Source organism: Centroberyx gerrardi, chromosome 4, assembly GCF_048128805.1.
Source record: "Centroberyx gerrardi isolate f3 chromosome 4, fCenGer3.hap1.cur.20231027, whole genome shotgun sequence".
NCBI lineage: Eukaryota > Metazoa > Chordata > Actinopteri > Beryciformes > Berycidae > Centroberyx > Centroberyx gerrardi.
In genome coordinates this window covers 24,663,488-24,681,721 of record NC_136000.1, presented here as the reverse complement: position 1 = coordinate 24,681,721, position 18,234 = coordinate 24,663,488, and the positions used below count along the sequence as shown (strand labels likewise).

The 18,234-nt window shown below is 42.8% G+C and overlaps 1 protein-coding gene across 1 annotated transcript; it reads left to right on the top strand.

The window, feature by feature from the left end:
* Nucleotides 1-1,302: 1,302 nt before the first annotated feature.
* Nucleotides 1,303-18,018, top strand: LOC139924023 (solute carrier family 45 member 3). Its single transcript, XM_071914940.2, has 5 exons — nucleotides 1,303-1,450; nucleotides 9,002-9,192; nucleotides 9,723-10,386; nucleotides 13,864-14,129; nucleotides 14,217-18,018. Exons 1-5 carry the CDS (start codon nucleotides 1,303-1,305, stop codon nucleotides 14,658-14,660), a joined length of 1,713 nt encoding a protein of 570 aa, XP_071771041.2. The 3' UTR covers nucleotides 14,661-18,018.
* Nucleotides 18,019-18,234: the final 216 nt, after the last annotated feature.

Sequence of the window (18,234 nt, the reverse complement as noted above, 5' to 3'; positions counted from 1 at the left end):
GGAGGATAGTGGGTGGAAGTGAACAGTGAAGCAGTCGTGTACTTGATGCACAAAGCCAGTGCAGCGTGTGTTTGAATGGACTGAGTCAGCTCCTAACTTAAACACACCGCCTTAATGGCTAAATGAATCACACAGATCTGTTGACAACTTTGGTGGTGCTTTTCCTGTATCTGGCACAACATAGCATTCCCTTTTTGAGCATGGCTTTGTACGGTGTTGTACTCCAACACGTTGTGCAATAGCGTCCCTCTCACATGCGACTTAATCTGCCTCCCTTATCGTTTCTCAGTGAGATGTCTTTCAAGTGGTAAAGACTGTCTTGTTAGTAGTGGATTCAGCTGAACAATGGCAATAATCTGTTGACAATATCTGGAAAAAGGCATGTGACTATAACTGCAGACAGGACTAAATAACACAGACAATGACAGGGAACAATGAAGAGAGGGCTGAATTTCAGACCCAGACACTAATTCTACCACTATTTTGAGAGGGAGAGAGAGATTTGTTTAGATGGTTGGTCTTTTTGTCAAACTTCTATCATTGCTGAGACTTTTAAATAAGGCAAGAAAAGCGGCAGAGGGAGAAAGAATTGTCTTAGCAAATGGTTTGGCATGTTTGCCACGTAGCTCTGGCTGACTCATCTCCTCTGTCTGCCTGTTGTTGTTCCTGCTGTCCTGAAGCTGTTGGTGAGGAGCTCAGAGAATACATCAATACCATAGCCTCATGACCGTCTCTGTCATTCCCATGTTTGTTGAAAATGTGGTGGCATCCACGTAGATTCTGTGGTTCTACTGATTGTGAGAAAGCTGTCACTGCTGCTATCAAGACATTCTCCCTGCAGCCTGGGGCCACTGACAGCCAACTGCCATAACCTGGGACTGACCTGTCTAGCGCAGCATGCCTCAGCCTTTACTCACATTCGCTAACACTCAGAGACAGCAGCGAACGACGTGAGACATGCCATTCAGCGACAGTGCGTCAAATCTTATCGTATTCTGTTCTTTTATCTTTGATTTTGCTGTTTTAAAGTTGGTAAAACTTTCTCCCTGCTTCTCACAGCTCCCTCTTCTCTTCCCTTCCTGTACAGATCCAGAATGCTGAGAAGAGGATGGGTCCTCCGGGTCATCTGAGACGTCCACGTGTCCTCGCTGCTGTCCCTCCCCGACAGCCCTCTCGTCCCACTGGGGCACCATCTGCCTCCCCACGCTCCCCCCCTCGCCCCTGCCCAGGTCCCTCCCCCATCCCCTGTCCTCAGTAGTGGTCGTCCCAGAGGAGAGGAAAGGCGAGCCAGCCCCTGTAAATATGCCTGGATGGAGGTCTCAGTGGCGTCTCGTCCTGCTGAACTCCCTGACCTGTGGCCTGGAGATCTGCGTGGCAGCTGGGATCACATACGTGCCTCCACTGCTGCTGGAGGCTGGGGTGGAGGAGCGCTACATGACTATGGTGCTAGGTAAGGTGCTAGGTAAAGACTGAAGGGGGGATCCGCTTACTGGACCTCATTACTGCCACATAGTGTTTTTGTGTGTGTGTGAGTGAGTGTGCACGTGTTCGCCTGTGTGTAGGAGTTTTGCATGCGTCCCATTATCTCTCACGCATGTATGCTCTGTCATCTTTCTCTCCATGTCTGTCCCTTTTTGTCAGTGCACTCATTAAACATGAAAGGCAAAAGGGGGTCTTCCCTCTCTCACATGCACACGCATATGTGAGAGAAACTAGGGGCTTGTTTACTGACCACAAGAGTGATTGTTTAAGTGTCCTTATTATCTTATCAATTTGTACAGCTTTTTAGTGTCATTATTCATCCGCTTTTCATTGTGTGTCTTCATGGGGCTTAAAGAAATGAAATTACATTTTCTATCACCATCTGAGTGCCTTGCTTCTGCGGTTATTGTCTGCTAATCTAATATGTGACTCATTAGTGCACTAGTCTTAGTGAATGTTTAATGTACATTAAAGCCATAACACAAATGGAAAATGATTTAGTTAGCTGCTATTAAACTTTGTGAAGAGCATGAATGATTTATACGTTTATGAACTCAAATAGCCTGTGCCTTCCAAAGAATGTGTGTGTTTGCAAATGAATTGCAAATATAAAAGATATGACCTTATCTATCACTATAGCCGAAAGTGGGGTGTTTGTGGTGGTGGGAGGTGTTGTACAGGGGTGTAACTGTGCCTCAGGGCAACTAGCTTCTTTCCCACTCAGGTCATAAAGACATAATTGAGGCCGTTACACAAATCAGTGGCCAATCACCTGTTGTTTTGTTGAGGTGGTAATCAGGCGCTAATTGAAAGGCAGCAGGAGAGGAAACCGCCGGAGGAAGAGCCATAGTCTCCCAGTCAGACTCACACATAGTGCCACTGAATGTAACTCACGGAATTCACTTTAGGTCATGTAATGTGAAACGAAGAGCAATTTTGTTTCCATTTGCTTTTTGATTTGCGTTTTGCTGCAGAGAGCTTTTTCTGTCAGGGTCTGTACTTGCATGAAACCGCCTTTATAGTCATAGTTAGTAAAGACATCAATTACAGTGTACAAATTTCCATTTTCTGGGTCTCACTGCAAATTGAGATGGCCATTTAACGTAAGCGTTAATTATGAATCTATGCATAACTGTTTGTGTCATGCTTGTGATGCACATGACTCATTGTATATTCAAGGCTCCGCGTCCTTTGCTGGTGTTTGACTCATTTCTTAGTAGAGCAGAAGTGCAATGCTTTACATGGAAACTGTTGTAGTTGTATGCTGTCATATTTTCAGCAATTGGCATGAGAAAATGCTTCTGGAGGGTATTGGAATATAATATGAATACAATGTGAGTTTGCAAGAGAGACCCATAGGACACATTGGAGTCCTTACTGTCTTCACTGTGGATCACTATTCTGCACAGGAATAAGGAGAAGAGAGAATGTGAGAGGCAAAATAATAATTTTGTGCCAGTGTACAAAAAGATACAGCCAACCTGCATGTTTAGCTGACTGAAGCTTTATCTTGTTGACCACTCTCTGGTTTTGAACCTGCTGTGGTGCATTGCTGCTTCGACACATTGATATGTAAAATATACAGCTGACCCAGTAGTAATATCATAATAATCTTTATTTTTTTATAGCACTTTTCAAAATGGGTACAAAACTTTTGCAAACTTTGTTGCAAAAGATTAAATAAAAACAAAAAAATCAACAGTAAAAAAAAAGCAATGTAAGTAAAGCAAGACACATAAGCAAAGCAAGAAACATAAAACGGGGGTCAAGAACTGACTGACTAATAAAACATGTCATTACATAAAAGCGAGTATATGAAAGTGAGTTTCTGAAGTCATTTAAAAGATGATACTGAATAGCCAACCTAAGCTCCTCAGGTAGGCGTTTCAAAGTCAAGGAGCGCTGATGGCAAACTAAGGCAGGAATACAGTAACTTGCAGTTTTCTAAACAAGTAATTATACATACATGAATGACTTTTTCAGGATCACTAAAAGATAAAAACTGCTTAATTTTTGGAAATATTCCTCAATTGAAGGAAGCAATTCATGGAGAGTCAATTTAATCAAGTTGGCTGAACCAAAAAGGACCATTTCTGATTTGGTTTCATAAAATTGTAGAAAATTCTGTGACGTCCAGTACTGCCAGGCAATTTATGAGAGCAGTTAGATAATTAGTGTCACTAGGTTTTATATGCAGATATAACTGTGTCATTGGCATGACAGTGAATATGTATGTATGTATATGGAAGCATGTCAGGTGAGAATGAGATGGGGCTCAATATTGACCCCAATATTGACCCCCAGACATGATGTCTGCTGAGGATGAGAATGACTTGCCAATGGTGACTGAAAATATTATTTGAAAGCTAGGAGCTGAACGTGTGAAGAGCTACAAAATATCCCTGACAACAACACAGTTTTTCTGTCTGTGGTATCAAAGCCTGAGATCTAAAATAAAACTTGTTGTGTAAACAGGGAGGTGACAGATATTTTTAACAGTATTATCTCACATTCGCTTTCAAAGTTTTAAGCTGTGATTTCTAAGGTAAGATTTTAACCCCGCTACAGTGTGTCTATCAGTGGTATTAAGCTCTGCACAGGTAGGATAGCATTGCCTCCACTGAACCATGATTTGTCAAAGAAATTTGAGTTTCACCAGAAGCTAGCTCCTCCTCTTAAGTAAGCAATAAAAATCAGTTATTGGTGACAAATATTTGCTTATGAGTTAGATGTAGCCTTGTTTTCCTCTGTGAGCACTGCCTTAAGCAAAGAGCAGATACAGACACCACAAACACACACTGGAGTATGTGCAGCTGATTAACCACACCATTATGTCTAGCTAACTCATAATTAAGTCTTGCATCTGGTTCTGGCCAAGATGTGTGTTTGTGGCTTTGGGTTGGTCTAGACCTTTCGATCTAACAATAGTTAGTAAGAATGTGCCGAAACCATTTGGAGCTCATTCAAACACACACATAAAGACAGGCCTCTTTCAGGTCATTTGCCTTGGTGCTCACAAATCAGTAGCATGCACATACATACATACCATCAGCAGCACCCATATGGTATAGCTATATTTTGACACTGTACTGCTCAGTTGAGTAGGCAACGTGAATAGTTGCTTTATCCTGTCAGCCCAAATGGCATTCACATGGTTTTCAGTAAAGGCATCTCTTTGAGAGATTATCTTGTGACTAAACCGTGGACTAAACCGATGAAAGACAGCTCCACCAAACCAAAGTGTCCAAGTGGATGTTAGAAGTGACTATTCAAGTAGAAAGATAAAACGGTGTTTGTAAACTTCTACTTTTCCTTTCCCCCCCTCTCCCTAACAGCTGCTTGTGAGATGAAGAAAAACGATTTCATTGTGGAGTTCCTCCCAAACAGATTGCACTGTAAGCCAATCTGGAAATGGCACCCAACTTAATTCTCGTCTCCTTGTATTATAATGGAGTGCCTGAGTGTTATTTGAATGAAGATAGATATTGTGTCTTGGGAGGCTTAAAGCTAATTTCCCCAAGCAGTAGTGTCAGTTTCTCAAATGGCTGCTTTCTATTTGATCTAATAGCCATTTGTTGGCTCCTTTATCCCCCAGTTGCTACTCTCTTTCTCTAGTTTCTCTCTCTCTCTCTCTCTCTCTCTCTCTCTCTCTCTCTCTCTCTCTCTCTCTCTCTCTCTCTCTCTCTCTCTCTCTCTCTCTCTCTCTCTCTCTCTCTCTCTCTCTCTCTCTCTCTCTCTCTCTCTCTCCGTCAGAGGAGAGTCGGGGGTTTTTGGCAGTGAGATGGTGTCCATTACTCATGTTTGGAGTGTATTTTGGTGTGTATTTAAATAAGAAAGTGTATTGTGGAATGCGACATGTTCTATATTTGCTTTGATCGTATGTGGTCTGTGGGTTAGGTTAGATACAGCACAGCTCACTGTATGTGTGAGCATGTGCATGGCCAAGAGGGTTAGAAAGCTACTCGCATTGTATTTAGAGGTTGGAAAGCATGCTTTGATGTATACATCATTTATATATATATATGAATGTATATTGAGGCAGAGGGGGTAGTGAGCTATTAAGTGGAGTATGTGTGAGACTTACAGCTGTAGCGTACATGGTGTGGATTGTTATGATGGGCCTCCACAGCTGCAGCAGGGAGAAATGTGGCGGAGGGGATGACTGCGTGGCTGCAGTCGACTTGTCTCTGTCTCTGTGCCAGTTTGCCTGCCTGTCTCTGTGCTTGTCTGTTTCCCTGCTTGTCTGCCTTGTCTGTGTGTCTTTATGCTTCATGAGGGGGTTTGCAATAGGCTCCAGACACCCAAACCACAAATTCTCTCTCCCTTTCTCTGTAAAATGCTGTGTGTGTGTGTGCGTGCGTCTGACTTTCTCATCAAACAATTTTGAAAGAGTGTGATGTGGATCTTTTTTTTTTTTCTTGCTGGAGGACTTGGAAACTTTGTTTTCAAGTTATGCATTCCTGGCATTCTCCTATTGTGAAACTGTAGCCCCTACATCTGGTCATTTTAGATTTTGTTTGTGTGCGTGTGTGTGTGTACGTGTGTGTGTGTGTGTGTGTGTGTGTGCGCATGTGTGTTTGCACAGTGTGCGCACGTGCCATGGGGTGTTCTAATTAGTCAGGCCCGGCCATGTGTGGAGAGAGAGCTGAGGGTGGGTTACCTTCGGGCAGCGGGCCATCTGTAGGCAGCCATCACTCGCAGTCGATGGCAGAGACACGTACACGCACACACACACACACACACACACACACACACACACACACACACACACACACACCACCCCACCCCCCGGTGGGGCAGCAGCGAGTGGGACTTGACAGCACCAGTAGAGGGAAGGCTGGAAAACACCAGTCAGCAAGACAACTACAGGATACACAGTTTTACACTCGTAGTAACTGCTGTAAGCCACTAAAGCTGAACAGACATTTCACAGGCACACAAGTTCTTGGTTTTTGGGGTGGGGGTGGCATACTGTGAAAATCTATTACTAATGTATGAGTGGAAATGCAATGAAAAAGACCCAATGCAGCCTGGAGCTTGTTTGCACATCTCTGCATCTCTTTTCCCAGTTTTACCAGTGCTCTATGTAATGTATCAATGTGATTTGTATGATGGTATTATAGTAGCAAAACACCTGAGAACTTGCATGTTGGGAATTACACTCAGAAAATATTCACACACCTGTGTCCTAAATTTGAATTCACAGAGAAGATTTACAAATGTGCAAGTCAACATTTGAATGAATGCAATACAAGGTGCAAACTTGTAATGTGATCAATGCTAAAAAAAAATTCTTGAATATATGTTTCGAGTACAATTCCAACTCTGTGATTACAACTCCTTGAATCTGCTGCTGAAGCCTCTCAGATGCCATGTGTATCGTTTGCTGATAAATAAGGCAACATTAACTTGCCAGACTTTTTAATAGAGTTCGGCGAGACGTTCTCTCCAGGAGAACAGAATGTATTGGTCTAGTAGCCTGCCAACGTTTAACTAACCAAATCCAATATGATGAGAAATCTTAAGATAAATACTTAGAGGGGATGAAGTATCCCTTGCTGGGAATCATGGGGAGGACTACAAAATTGAGGTGTGTATGATGTTTTAGATCGCCAGGAACAAAAGCTGCCTGAAACAGCTCTTCTGATTGGTCATGCAGTCACCGTAGGGCCGTCACTCTCCTGTCTCCTTGCAGTGTCTTGAGGCCTCAGGGCAACAAATCACATTTGAAACAAATTCCCTGCAAACCTGTATCAAAATTGACAGCACGCAGATTCATCATTTGTGATGCGCAAGATGGCATCTGAGAGGGTGCAACAGCATATTTGAGAAGTTGTAATCACGGAGTTGCACTTGTACTCGAAAAATATATTCAAGAATAAGAAATTGCAGCTTCTACTCCATTCATTTAAATTTTGACTTGCACCTTTGTAAATCTTATCTGTGAATTCAAATTTAGGACACAGGTGTGTGAATATTTTCTGAGTGTAGATTACAATATGCAAGTTCTGAGGTGTGTTTTGCTACTATAATACCTTCATAGCCTGGGGTTTCATATTGGTAAATGTGACGTTGTTTACTGTGGGAGATTAGTGCAAGCAGAGATTGTATTTTAATTGCATAAATTTGAATTTGTCATGCTCATAATGAACCGTTGAATTAAACCGTGTCATTACAGCCAAAACTAAGGCAAATTAGTTTCTAAAGGACTTTAAGCTTGTAGAAAAACGTTCACAGATGTTTTGAGACCTAAACTTTTGAATTATCATTTGTGAATGTGTGAAATAAATTTGCACTAATACATTCCTGTGTGAATGTGTGTAAAAGATTTGATCAAACAAAATTAAAATGTTTGAACTAACTAATTTAAATTTATCCACATGCAAAAAAGATTTGTAGTTGCGCAAACTATTTTCAAAACAAGTGGAAACAATTTCTAAGATAATTACAATCACATTCACACAGATAATTACAATCTGTGCAGTTTTGACCCTCTTTTGTACTGGTTTAGCATCTTATTTGACCATCCAGTAAGGGAGCAGTTGGGTGATATTTTCTAGGAAAGTTGCCGTCAGTACCGGAGTGTTCAAGTAAAGCATGGAGCAGCCAGTCGAGTCTCAACCACTGGTAGGTGTTCAAGGTGATGTTTAGGTAACGTTAACACAGCCTTGAACAACATTAGTTTAGATAAAAGAAAAACCCTCTTTCATTACAAGATAATCCATTTGCATTGTCGGGTACAAGTGCCAATGTACAGGGTTTTTACTTGCCTGTTGTTTTTTTTCCCCCTATGTTCGCTGTTCTTGCTAACCCAACGTTGGTTAACAAAGTGTGCTTAGTGCAAATGGATGACCTTGCAGTGAATGTCTACAGCATAGGGCCGTTCTTTTTTCTTTTATCTAAACTAAAGTTGTTGGCTGTGCTACTTGAACATCACAGTACCCACCTGCGGTTGAGCCACATCCGGACGCTCCATGCTAGCCAGATGAGGAACTGGGATGCTGGCACTGCTTTCCTAGAAAACATCACCCAACCGCTCCCTGACTGGATAGTCAAATTAGATGCTAATCCTTCTATCTCCATTGGTTAATCAAATGCCATGACAAGAGAGGGTCAAAACTCACACTAAGTTTTGTGTTTGCGTATTTCACCTCACCTGAAACAAGGCTACACTCAAATATTCAGATATTTTCGCTCTGAATCTCTTGTATGCACTCAGATTATAATTATCTGTGCACATTTTTTCCACTTTTAACAAAATATTATGCACAACTACAAAAATTTACGAAAATTTTTATGTAGCTAAAATGTTTTCAGACATTATTTGAATTTTGTTTGATGAATTCTTTTATACACGTTCACACAGACATTTATTCATGCGAATTTATTTCACACATTTAAAAATGATAATGCAAAAGTCTGAGTCTCCTGAGTATCCTGTATTTTTAGAAAGTTTCTACTCTATCTTTTGTCAGTATTGTTTTTCACTTCCTCCATGTTTCCCTGGCTCTGTCCCCAGGTATTGGTCCAGTGCTGGGTCTCCTGTTCATCCCTCTGATTGGCTCAGCCAGTGACCACTGCAACAGCAGTTATGGCCGACGGCGGCCTTTCATCTGGCTGCTGTCTCTGGGGGTCCTTTTGGCGCTCCTCATCATCCCCCATGCAGACGTCCTGGCCGCACGCCTCGCCTGGGGCGGACGCACACTCCAGGTGGGCTACCTTTTTGCTCGTCATTTTGTTAGTTTCCACTTATACAGTGGACACAAGACAAGAAATTACACTTGTGTATAATGCCATGGTTATGATTCACACTGTCTAGTGCATGTAGTTGTGGCAGCTTGGCATGAGGCACTGTAGAGAAGTCTGCCAGTAAAAGAAAAATTGGGGCTTCAATCCATGGCATCAACAGGAGGGTGTATTCCAACTGTGAGCTGGCAACGGGAGAATGGCTGGTATTATATTGATGATGTCCACTACCACTGCTGAAATGCCCTTGAGCAAGCCACTGAACCCCAGACTGCTCAAGGGCTTTTGCACTGCAGATACCCCTATGGTTTGATATCTGGAAAAATGTGTAGGTGTAAGGGTTATGTGAAAAGGCAAAACACATTTTTTTTTTGTTGACATGGCTTCTTTGTTTCCTTTTTTATGATTTAAGGAAGAAAGTTGGGGAATTCAGGGACCTATTCAGGGTTAAAAAGTAAAATTCTTTGTTTCATTTCATTGTTGCTTTGCTACAGGTGGGCTTCCTCATCCTTGGGGTGGGACTACTTGACTTTTGTGGCCAAGTGTGCTTCACACCGTTGGAGGCGCTGTTGTCTGACCTGTACCGGGACGAGGAGGACTGCGGCCAGGCTTTTGCCATGTTCTCCTTCATGGTGAGCTTAGGAGGCTGTGTGGGTTACCTGCTGCCCGCACTGGACTGGAGTCGTGGCCTGCTCTCCGTTTACCTGGGAGGCCAGGCGGAGTGCCTCTTTTCCCTCCTCATCCTCATCTTCGTCTCCAGTGTACTCATCACCATGAAGGTGTCTGAGGAACCCTTGTGTGCCGGCAGCAGCGTGGCAGGATCTGGAGCTTTACTGGAGTCGGGAGTTGGCTCGCTGGAGGCCGGGCAGTGCGGTGTGCCGCGCTCCTGCTGCTACCTGCTGAAGTGCAAGCTGAGGCTGCTAAAGTCTGGACCCCTGTTGTGCTTGCTGAGAACGTGCTGGTCCATGACCCCGGCCATCTACAGGAGCTACTGCCATGTCCCCAGGGTGATGAGGCAGCTGTGTGTGGCCCAGCTCTGCAGCTGGATGGCTGTCATGTCCTTTATGCTCTTCTACACAGACTTTGTGGGCGAGGGCCTTTACGAGGGCGTGCCCAGTGCATCACCAGGAACTGCGTCCAGGCAGAGATATGATGAAGGTCAGATATTCTCCCTTTCATGTATTGAAGGACTGTGTTGGACAAACATGTTGTGATTGGTTAGTTGTATGTTTTAGGAGAGAACCTCTTGTCTTCAAACGATGTCTGTCTAAATGAGCGATGAGATATTGCCTTGATTACAGAGTAACTTGATGCTTTGCAGTTCATTTTCAGCTCACCTCCTTACGTATCCACCTAGTCTCTCAACAACATGACATCCCCAGGAAAATCTTGGTGGCCTAACAGGATATTATAAAACAATTTACCTCCATTATATTAGTGAGGCTTCAGACACGACCAGCCTCCTTGTCCGACTCGGCCCTCTTCATGTCTTCACCTCCACCACCTGTCCACATAGTTGGCTTACGGTCCATCCTGGCTCTGCTGTCTGCTCCGGCACAGCTGGGCAGGATGCACTCGCATTCCTTGGGCACAGGTGGGAGACAGAGACAGAGCCTGTCTTCCTGCATGCCTGCCTGCTTTCCTCATTTTGGGTTTGGCCCAGGTGTGGGACACAGACAGTAAGGACCAGCCATTAACTTATACAGATTCTGAGCTACAAAAACTGCACAGTGTGATTAACGTTTTGGGTAATAATGCCACTGTACAGCTGACAAACCCTCTTGTGTGAGTGTGCACAAGCCAATGTCAAGTCTACCATTGCTAGTCCAAGGCCTGGCCAAGAATTTAGACCACCCCACCCCTCAAAAAACACAAACAAAAAGCCAGACTCTCTGTACCGTCGCTGTACCTGCTCTGTAAATGTGCAAATCATCGAGTCATGTCACTAATCCTGCCAGAAGATTGCATACCTCTATGTGATTTAATAAAGAGCATTGCCACTATCCGTCTAAATATAACCTTCAGGTAGACTTAATAAGGTGGAGTGCATGGCAGCCTTGCCTGGACAAATCATTGGTGTAAGAGGGCCAAGTATGCTAGGATCAAGGGTTTTTACTTTGCTTCCTTTGGTACATTTTACCACACAAGGTCTAGGAGAGAATGGACCTGAAGTAAACAGAGGCAAGGCAGGCATAGTGCCAGCTCATGTTGAGAAGTTGCAGATTTTTAAACCTATGGGTCCATGTCTGAGTGAAGTGCTTTAAGTCTCCTGTTGTTTACCATTCAGCCAGACTTCCCATCTTCTTGCCTAATTCCCTCCCTGATTTCTCGCTTTGCCCTTATCCCTCTTAACTCATGTATGTCCCTCTCATCTTCCCTTCCCATTTTATGTTTCCCTTCCCACTACTGTCCCCGAGTTCCTCTCGTCTTTTCCCTCACTTTCTTTAATCCTTGTTCTCTACCTTTCCCCTCTTCCCCTTTCTTTCACCTTTCCCTCCATCCACCCACTCCATCTTTTCTCCCCTCTCTCTTCTCTCCCTCCCTCCCTACTTTCTTTACTTTTTGCCTCCCTCTGTCTGTGCCTGCTGGACCACAAGGAATGTCACACTCACAAAGAATTAATGTCAAGGAATCAGCGCACAAAGAACATGTTCATTCAAGTCAGGTAGACGGGCCAGAGCACCACATTCTGAGGTCTGTCTGAGTCCTGTTTGTTTAATCTGTAACACAGCGGATGTTATTAGACCACATTGTTCAGTCTGCAGATGTTCCTTTACCTTGAAATAATTTGCATTATGTCTAATCTCATAGTGGTTGTATTGATTTTTATGCAGTAAATGCTTCCCTCTTTATGTGATCATCTTTCTTAGGCTTGCAGTGTGCAGTATATAGCTATTAAGTGTTCACTACAAAAAGCTATTTTCTCACATTGCAGCAGTTTTCCTGTACACGGGTTCAATGGCATTTTGGCTCAGTCCCCTATCTCTCTGGGCTTGAATTTCGGTCCTCATTAGCTTCTGTAGTGTTTGTAGAGTGGGCTCAGTACCTTTGCTTTCAAACAGTAATATGATCCACATCCTCCTTTCACATGAGAGATTAGCTGCCCTACTGCTGAACTTCTGACCCGCACTGTTCACCATCAGCGAGCTGAGATATCAGGCTGATAGCTGCAAAGACTACAACTGCAAGTTTCCCAGTCCAGCTTCTACTACAATTGATGTTACAAGAAAACAAGCTATAACTTTCATAACTTCAGTACGGAGCAAACAAAACTGGGGATAAACAGGGAACAATATTAAATAGGGAGCATTTTTCCCATAGCGTACAAAATCCCATACTTTACAGCACATTTCTAAAACCATTTTGGAGGCGTGTCATCACTGGAGACAATTGTTGCGTTCTTCCGTTCTGTCAAAAGATGAAAATTGCACGTCTCATATTCCCCTATTGGTAAAAGACCAAGTTTAAAGGGAGAGCACAATTTCTGTTATGATTGCATGGGAGAACTAACCAAACATTCAGTATATCTCTCTATAAATAACGGTTGCAGTGTCACTATTAGAACATTGTGAATGCCTCCAGCAGCGGTGACTGTTTCCAGTATTGGTTACATTTTATAGTGTCACATACACTGTAGTATCTAGCACCTTGCTTTCATGGGCTGACGATAGATATAGGAGATGATGGATCACAAGATTAAAATCTGACACTGACAAATTTTCATTTTGACCATTACATTCCATTAATGTGTTTATTTAGGAGTGGAAAACCTTTGAACAGACAAGGAGAGAGGGCCAAATTAACAGATATATTTTTAGGGAGTCTGCACCTCTTCCTCTATTCTATATTTGAACACCGAATTCCACCTCAGTTGGTGAGACCTCATCCAGATGCTTGTTGTCTGGCTGGCTGACTGAGCTAGAGATGGGGCAAGAGCCACACTGGCTCAGCAAACGCGTATCGGCCTCTCTGCCTCACCCTCCGGTCTTTCTCCTTCAGGATTTATCTGAGGTTAATGCTGTCTGTGATGGTCCAACTCAGTCAACCCAAACTGTTTGTCTGCGCTGGCATGCTCTGTGAATGTCTCCCGACCGGACCCCTGCCTGTGTGTTTATGGGCTTGAGCAAACAAGGATTTTGAGCTCACCAAAGAGTTGTTAATGCACCACAGTTAAAAGCTACCATAGCTCATCTGTTGTGAAATATGCCGTGTATCCTTCGTTACACATGGCCTTAGAAGGAAATGACTTATGAGTTACTAATGCTGTTGTTTCTTTTTGTGCTGATGGCAGTTGAGGTCAAACTACCTGAAATTACAGCAATCATCCTTATAGCTAGTGGCTCCTACAGAGGATGTTTGTTAGTCGCTGTGAGCCACAAGTGTACCAGTAAGGTTTCTAATATTTTACATATTCCATGTAAACAGGTTGTTTAGTTGTAAACCTTGTAATCAGTAACTGTATATCCTCCAGTTAAAGCAAACTCTGTATGAATTATTGTGTAAATGGCAATGAATGATCCTATAATGAAACTGTGAAATATATGGTATGTTTTTTAAACGAGCCTAAATATGGGCCTGTTATAATAAAACATATAATTTTGTGATCTTTTAGTAAGTCCAACATTTTTCTTTCAGGCATCCGTATGGGCAGTCTGGGGCTGTTCCTGCAGTGTGCTACCTCAACTTTCTTCTCCCTGGTTATGAGTCGATTGGTTCGCCATTTTGGCTCCCGGCGGGTCTACCTGAGCAGTATGGTGAGCTTCACGGCGTCCGCTTTGGTCATCTGCATGTCCAAGAGCGTGGTCCTGGTCACTCTGATGTCGGCCCTCACAGGCTACGCCTACGCCACACTGCAGACCCTGCCATACACACTCACCTGCCACTACCACAAGGAGAAAGAGGTATGCAAAGAAGCACCAACTTAATACGTATCATAGTATACTAGATGTCACTGTATGACTGATTTGTTGATTTTTGTCTCATTATAGATCTACATGCCAAAAAGGAAAACCAAAAGCATGCACAAAAATGGTATCGCAGTCAAGCGGGACTCGGTGCATTTGACCGCTGTGGAAGAGGAGGGCGGACTGAACCACAAAACGGGGGGCGCCAACGGCCATGCCTTCTTCAGCCAAGACGGTTTGGAGTACTACCCCAGTCCACATGGCCAAAACGGTTCATCTCACAGCCCTGGCGGTGCTGAGCAGGAGGAGATGGAGTCGGGGTTTGAGAAGCGTGGCGTCGGCCTGGACTTTGCCATCTTAGACAGCACCTTCCTCCTCTCTCAGGTTTTCCCCACCCTCTTCATGGGCATGATCGTTCAGTTCGCACAGTCCGTCACTGCCTATATCGCCTGCTCTGCCATCTTCGGTGCTGTCGCCATCTACTTGGCCAGTCAAATCGTCTTTGAGCAAAAGGACCTCAAGAGCTGAGAGATGGATGCGGAAGACGCGGGAGCGATGGAATCACAAAATTGGAATTTAATCATTCTGGTTCCGTGGATGAAACTCAACCCGCAATGCACTACTGTTCCCAGAATGCCTTGCTCTAGTGCCGTGGGGTTGCTTTTGTGGAAGTGCTGCCTTGAGGAAGTGTGTGTGTGTGTGTGTTTGTCTGTCTTTGTGTGTGTCTGTCAGTGAGTGACAGGATATGAACCCCCCCAAAATCATTTTCCCAGCCAGTTACATGCAGTTACTTTGTACATGCAGATTGTTTGGCACTGGCTGAACAGCCAACTGTGTGCTCAAGTCACGTGTGGCACTCATCGTACTGAATCCCATTGAATTCTTTAGAAATCTAAAATTTCTGGTGTTACCTTGCTCCTTTCAGCTATGCTGATGACCTTTCTCTGTCCATCGTCCTTCTCCTCAGGTAAAACCAAACAGATTTACTGTAGAACTCGACTCATCAGCCCCTGACACACAGCTACTCATCTGTTTATTGTTTTATCCCCGGCTATCCACATATTTATCAAGTACAATTTGGTTTGTACTTGAAACAGTATCTCAGACATCTCACCAATGTGAGCCGTGGGCACAGGATGGTGTCTGCATATCATAACAAGTAATATTGACTTGTACAGGCGAGGCTACAGCATCGCAAAGCCGGCCTGGAGAACAGCCACCCTCCAAACGAGACGGGCCTGCCATTCTTCACCTACCAGCTGTGAAAGTGGAAGGACATTTCTGTCTTATTGTTTCTTGCAGCAAGACTGCTCTTGTCTTGCCTCGACGATGGAATGGATAGATTAATGCATTTCTTCTACCCACACACAAAATAGTATCACACAACTGAGAATTCCCAGTGGGACCATTGGACTTGTCCGTCAAGGATGAAAACACACTGAAAAAATGTGATTTTCGTATCATGTTGACCCCATGTTTTGTGTCTTTCCCCAGTTTAATGAACAGTTTTACTGTAAATATTTTGTATACATATTTACTGTATATCCCTATGGGAATTTTGTTATGCAACCTGTTTAGGTGAGGTTATGGACTGTGTATCTGTGGTGGTTTTAGAATGAAGTTGTTTACTGGAACTGGAATGTTGAGTCAAACATCCTATGTAATGAGACTAGATATTCAAGAGTAGAGCCAACCTCTACTATAGCATGACATGTTGTGACTGAAACAGCCCAAGCTTAGATGGTTATAAGCTGTTACTGAAAGGAAACAAGAACCTAAAATAATGGGAAATGGTGATTCTTGTTTGACAATTCTGATGTACAGCTGTGAGAAGAAATGCACGTTATTTGTAAAAACCTGGAACTTGTATGAATTTTGTGTTGCCGGGTGATAGATGGAAGGCCAGTCTCAATGTTGTATCCATGGAGATGCATAGATTTGGCTATACTCTTGCACATCTTGCATTGCTCATCCTGTCCAGCTGTGGATCTGATCAGGACAGTCGTCTCAGGTTAGTCACCTCTTCTTAGTGTCCCATCTCGTCCTTATGCCACTGATAAAACACTTTCCCTGCTGCCTGAAACCTCATGTTTTACTGTATTCTAAAATGACAATCTAGGAAATTGGGATGGGGTCTGTTATTCCATGCTGTAAACAATAAACATGTAGGGTTGGTTCTGTTGGAAGCCCCATTTTATAGCACCCATTTGTAAAAGGCCAAAAAAGTCATGTGGTAAACAGAAACACTTGGTTACTGAAAATTATTTGAGAGTAAGTACTGAATATTGATTGGCTGAAGGCCAAGCCTCACCTGTTGCTGAGTTCAGGTGATGTGTGTGTGTGTGTGTGTGTGTGTGTGTGTGTGTGTGTGTGGGACGGACGGACAGTGAGAGAGGATGAGTAATATATTCAGTGAGGCTAATGAAGAGAGCGATATGACGCGTGTGCAGTTTTTTCACACCGATAATGAATTACAGAATGACTTCACCCCTTATGATGCTGTATATGGAAATGTATTGTGGCCTTCAGTTATGCTTTTCAAACTAGGTGGTTGGTGTTAAAAAAAAAAATGCTTGTTTTACAATCAATAACTTACTTCATTTTTGCATTTTGTATATAAGTTGTCTGCGCCTGCTCAAGGGGTGATGAGTTTGATTTGTCTAATATTTAAGGATCTTAGGGCCTAAGCTGTAACTTGCTCAACATGGGAGGAAAAAAAACAGCAGAGGAGTAGAAGTGTCGAATATACAACTGAATGAACCTTGTCACCCTAAATGCACAGGAAAGTGTCTCTAACCTAGTTAGGCTAAAACGTAACGGAGTACTAGCCGTAGCAGACGTGTCAGAAAAGGTTCACTTTTTCAAGTGCCTCTACGCATTTCAACATTTTTTGTACATATGTATTTATTTATTATGCTTTTATTAAAAAAAAAAAAGAAGAAATCAGCACATATTAAACTATTGGCCTTTTTGGCATCTTTCATGGGTGCAAGGGCAAAGGCTATTTCTGTGAAAAAGATAAATTATTTGTATAGATGTGGTGTAGAAGCATCCTCAAAGCTATAATTTATTTTAATATGACCCTCCTCTTACTGTAGCTTTGATAACATCACAGAGCCTATTGCTGTTGCCTGCTGTCAGTATGTTCCAGATCAGTTGCAAATGACAACACTGTTTTGGTACTGAATCAGAATTTCACCCCATGTTCATTATTACCCATGTAGCCTGTATCAGCCCAAACTTTCTTCCCCTGACCTTTGCTAGTATGTGTTTAGAAAATTCAGTTGCTTTGTGAAGTGATAATTTTATATTAGTGCTGCTGGTGCAAATACAAATACTGCTTTACCCGGGTCATATATAACCACTCTTTTTCTGTTCTACTATATTGTTTGTTAATTTACAGTTAAGCATTAAGGATTTTGTTTGAGTAGATGGGCGGAGTTGTTTGCAGTCCCATAGCTCTCTTGACCAAATGTCCTGTTTGATTTCAAGATAGCAAAGTGCCAATGGTCAAATTATGTCAAGGCCAGAAAATGTTTTGTTCTGAGGTGAAAGACATTGATCAGGGATATTTTCATTTATCACAGTTCTTTGCCACAGGACTTTAATTTCCTCTCCTACCAGATGTGTCATTGTCATTAATGCATTTACCCATTACAGAAAGTTGTATTTTATTTTCATTGTACATCCTTCACATTGTGTATAAATATGCAGTTACCAAATAGATTTTATACAAAATAAAAGAACTGCATTATAAATGAGGTTTTGTCCCTGAGTAATGTTATGGAACACATTGGTGACCCAACATGGAGAAACAGGCACATTACTGGAGATTGTTTTTCATAGATTATTTTTATTCAGGCCTTTAAAACGGTATACTACATACTAGGGGTTAATAAATTTTGTTTGCATAAAGTGTGTCTCCTGTAAAGTTACATGACCCTAACTTGGTGTAGTTTGGTCACAACTACACAGAAACCTAAAGGCTGCATAAAGCATTTCTCGTGTGAGCGTTTTAAAAAAACTTGGAAATAGCGCCATCCTTTGGAAATCTCGAGGAACTGTTTCGTGCAAGAGAGGACCGCTGGTGCGCAACTGCACT

Coding starts and splice junctions, on each gene's coding strand:
- LOC139924023 (XM_071914940.2), top strand. CDS start 1,303: ATGCCTGGATGGAGGTCTCAGTGGCGTCTCGTCCTGCTGAACTCCCTG. Junction 9,193..9,722: donor GGGGCGGACGCACACTCCAG/GTGGGCTACCTT, acceptor GCTTTGCTACAG/GTGGGCTTCCTCATCCTTGG. Junction 10,387..13,863: donor CAGGCAGAGATATGATGAAG/GTCAGATATTCT, acceptor TTTTTCTTTCAG/GCATCCGTATGGGCAGTCTG.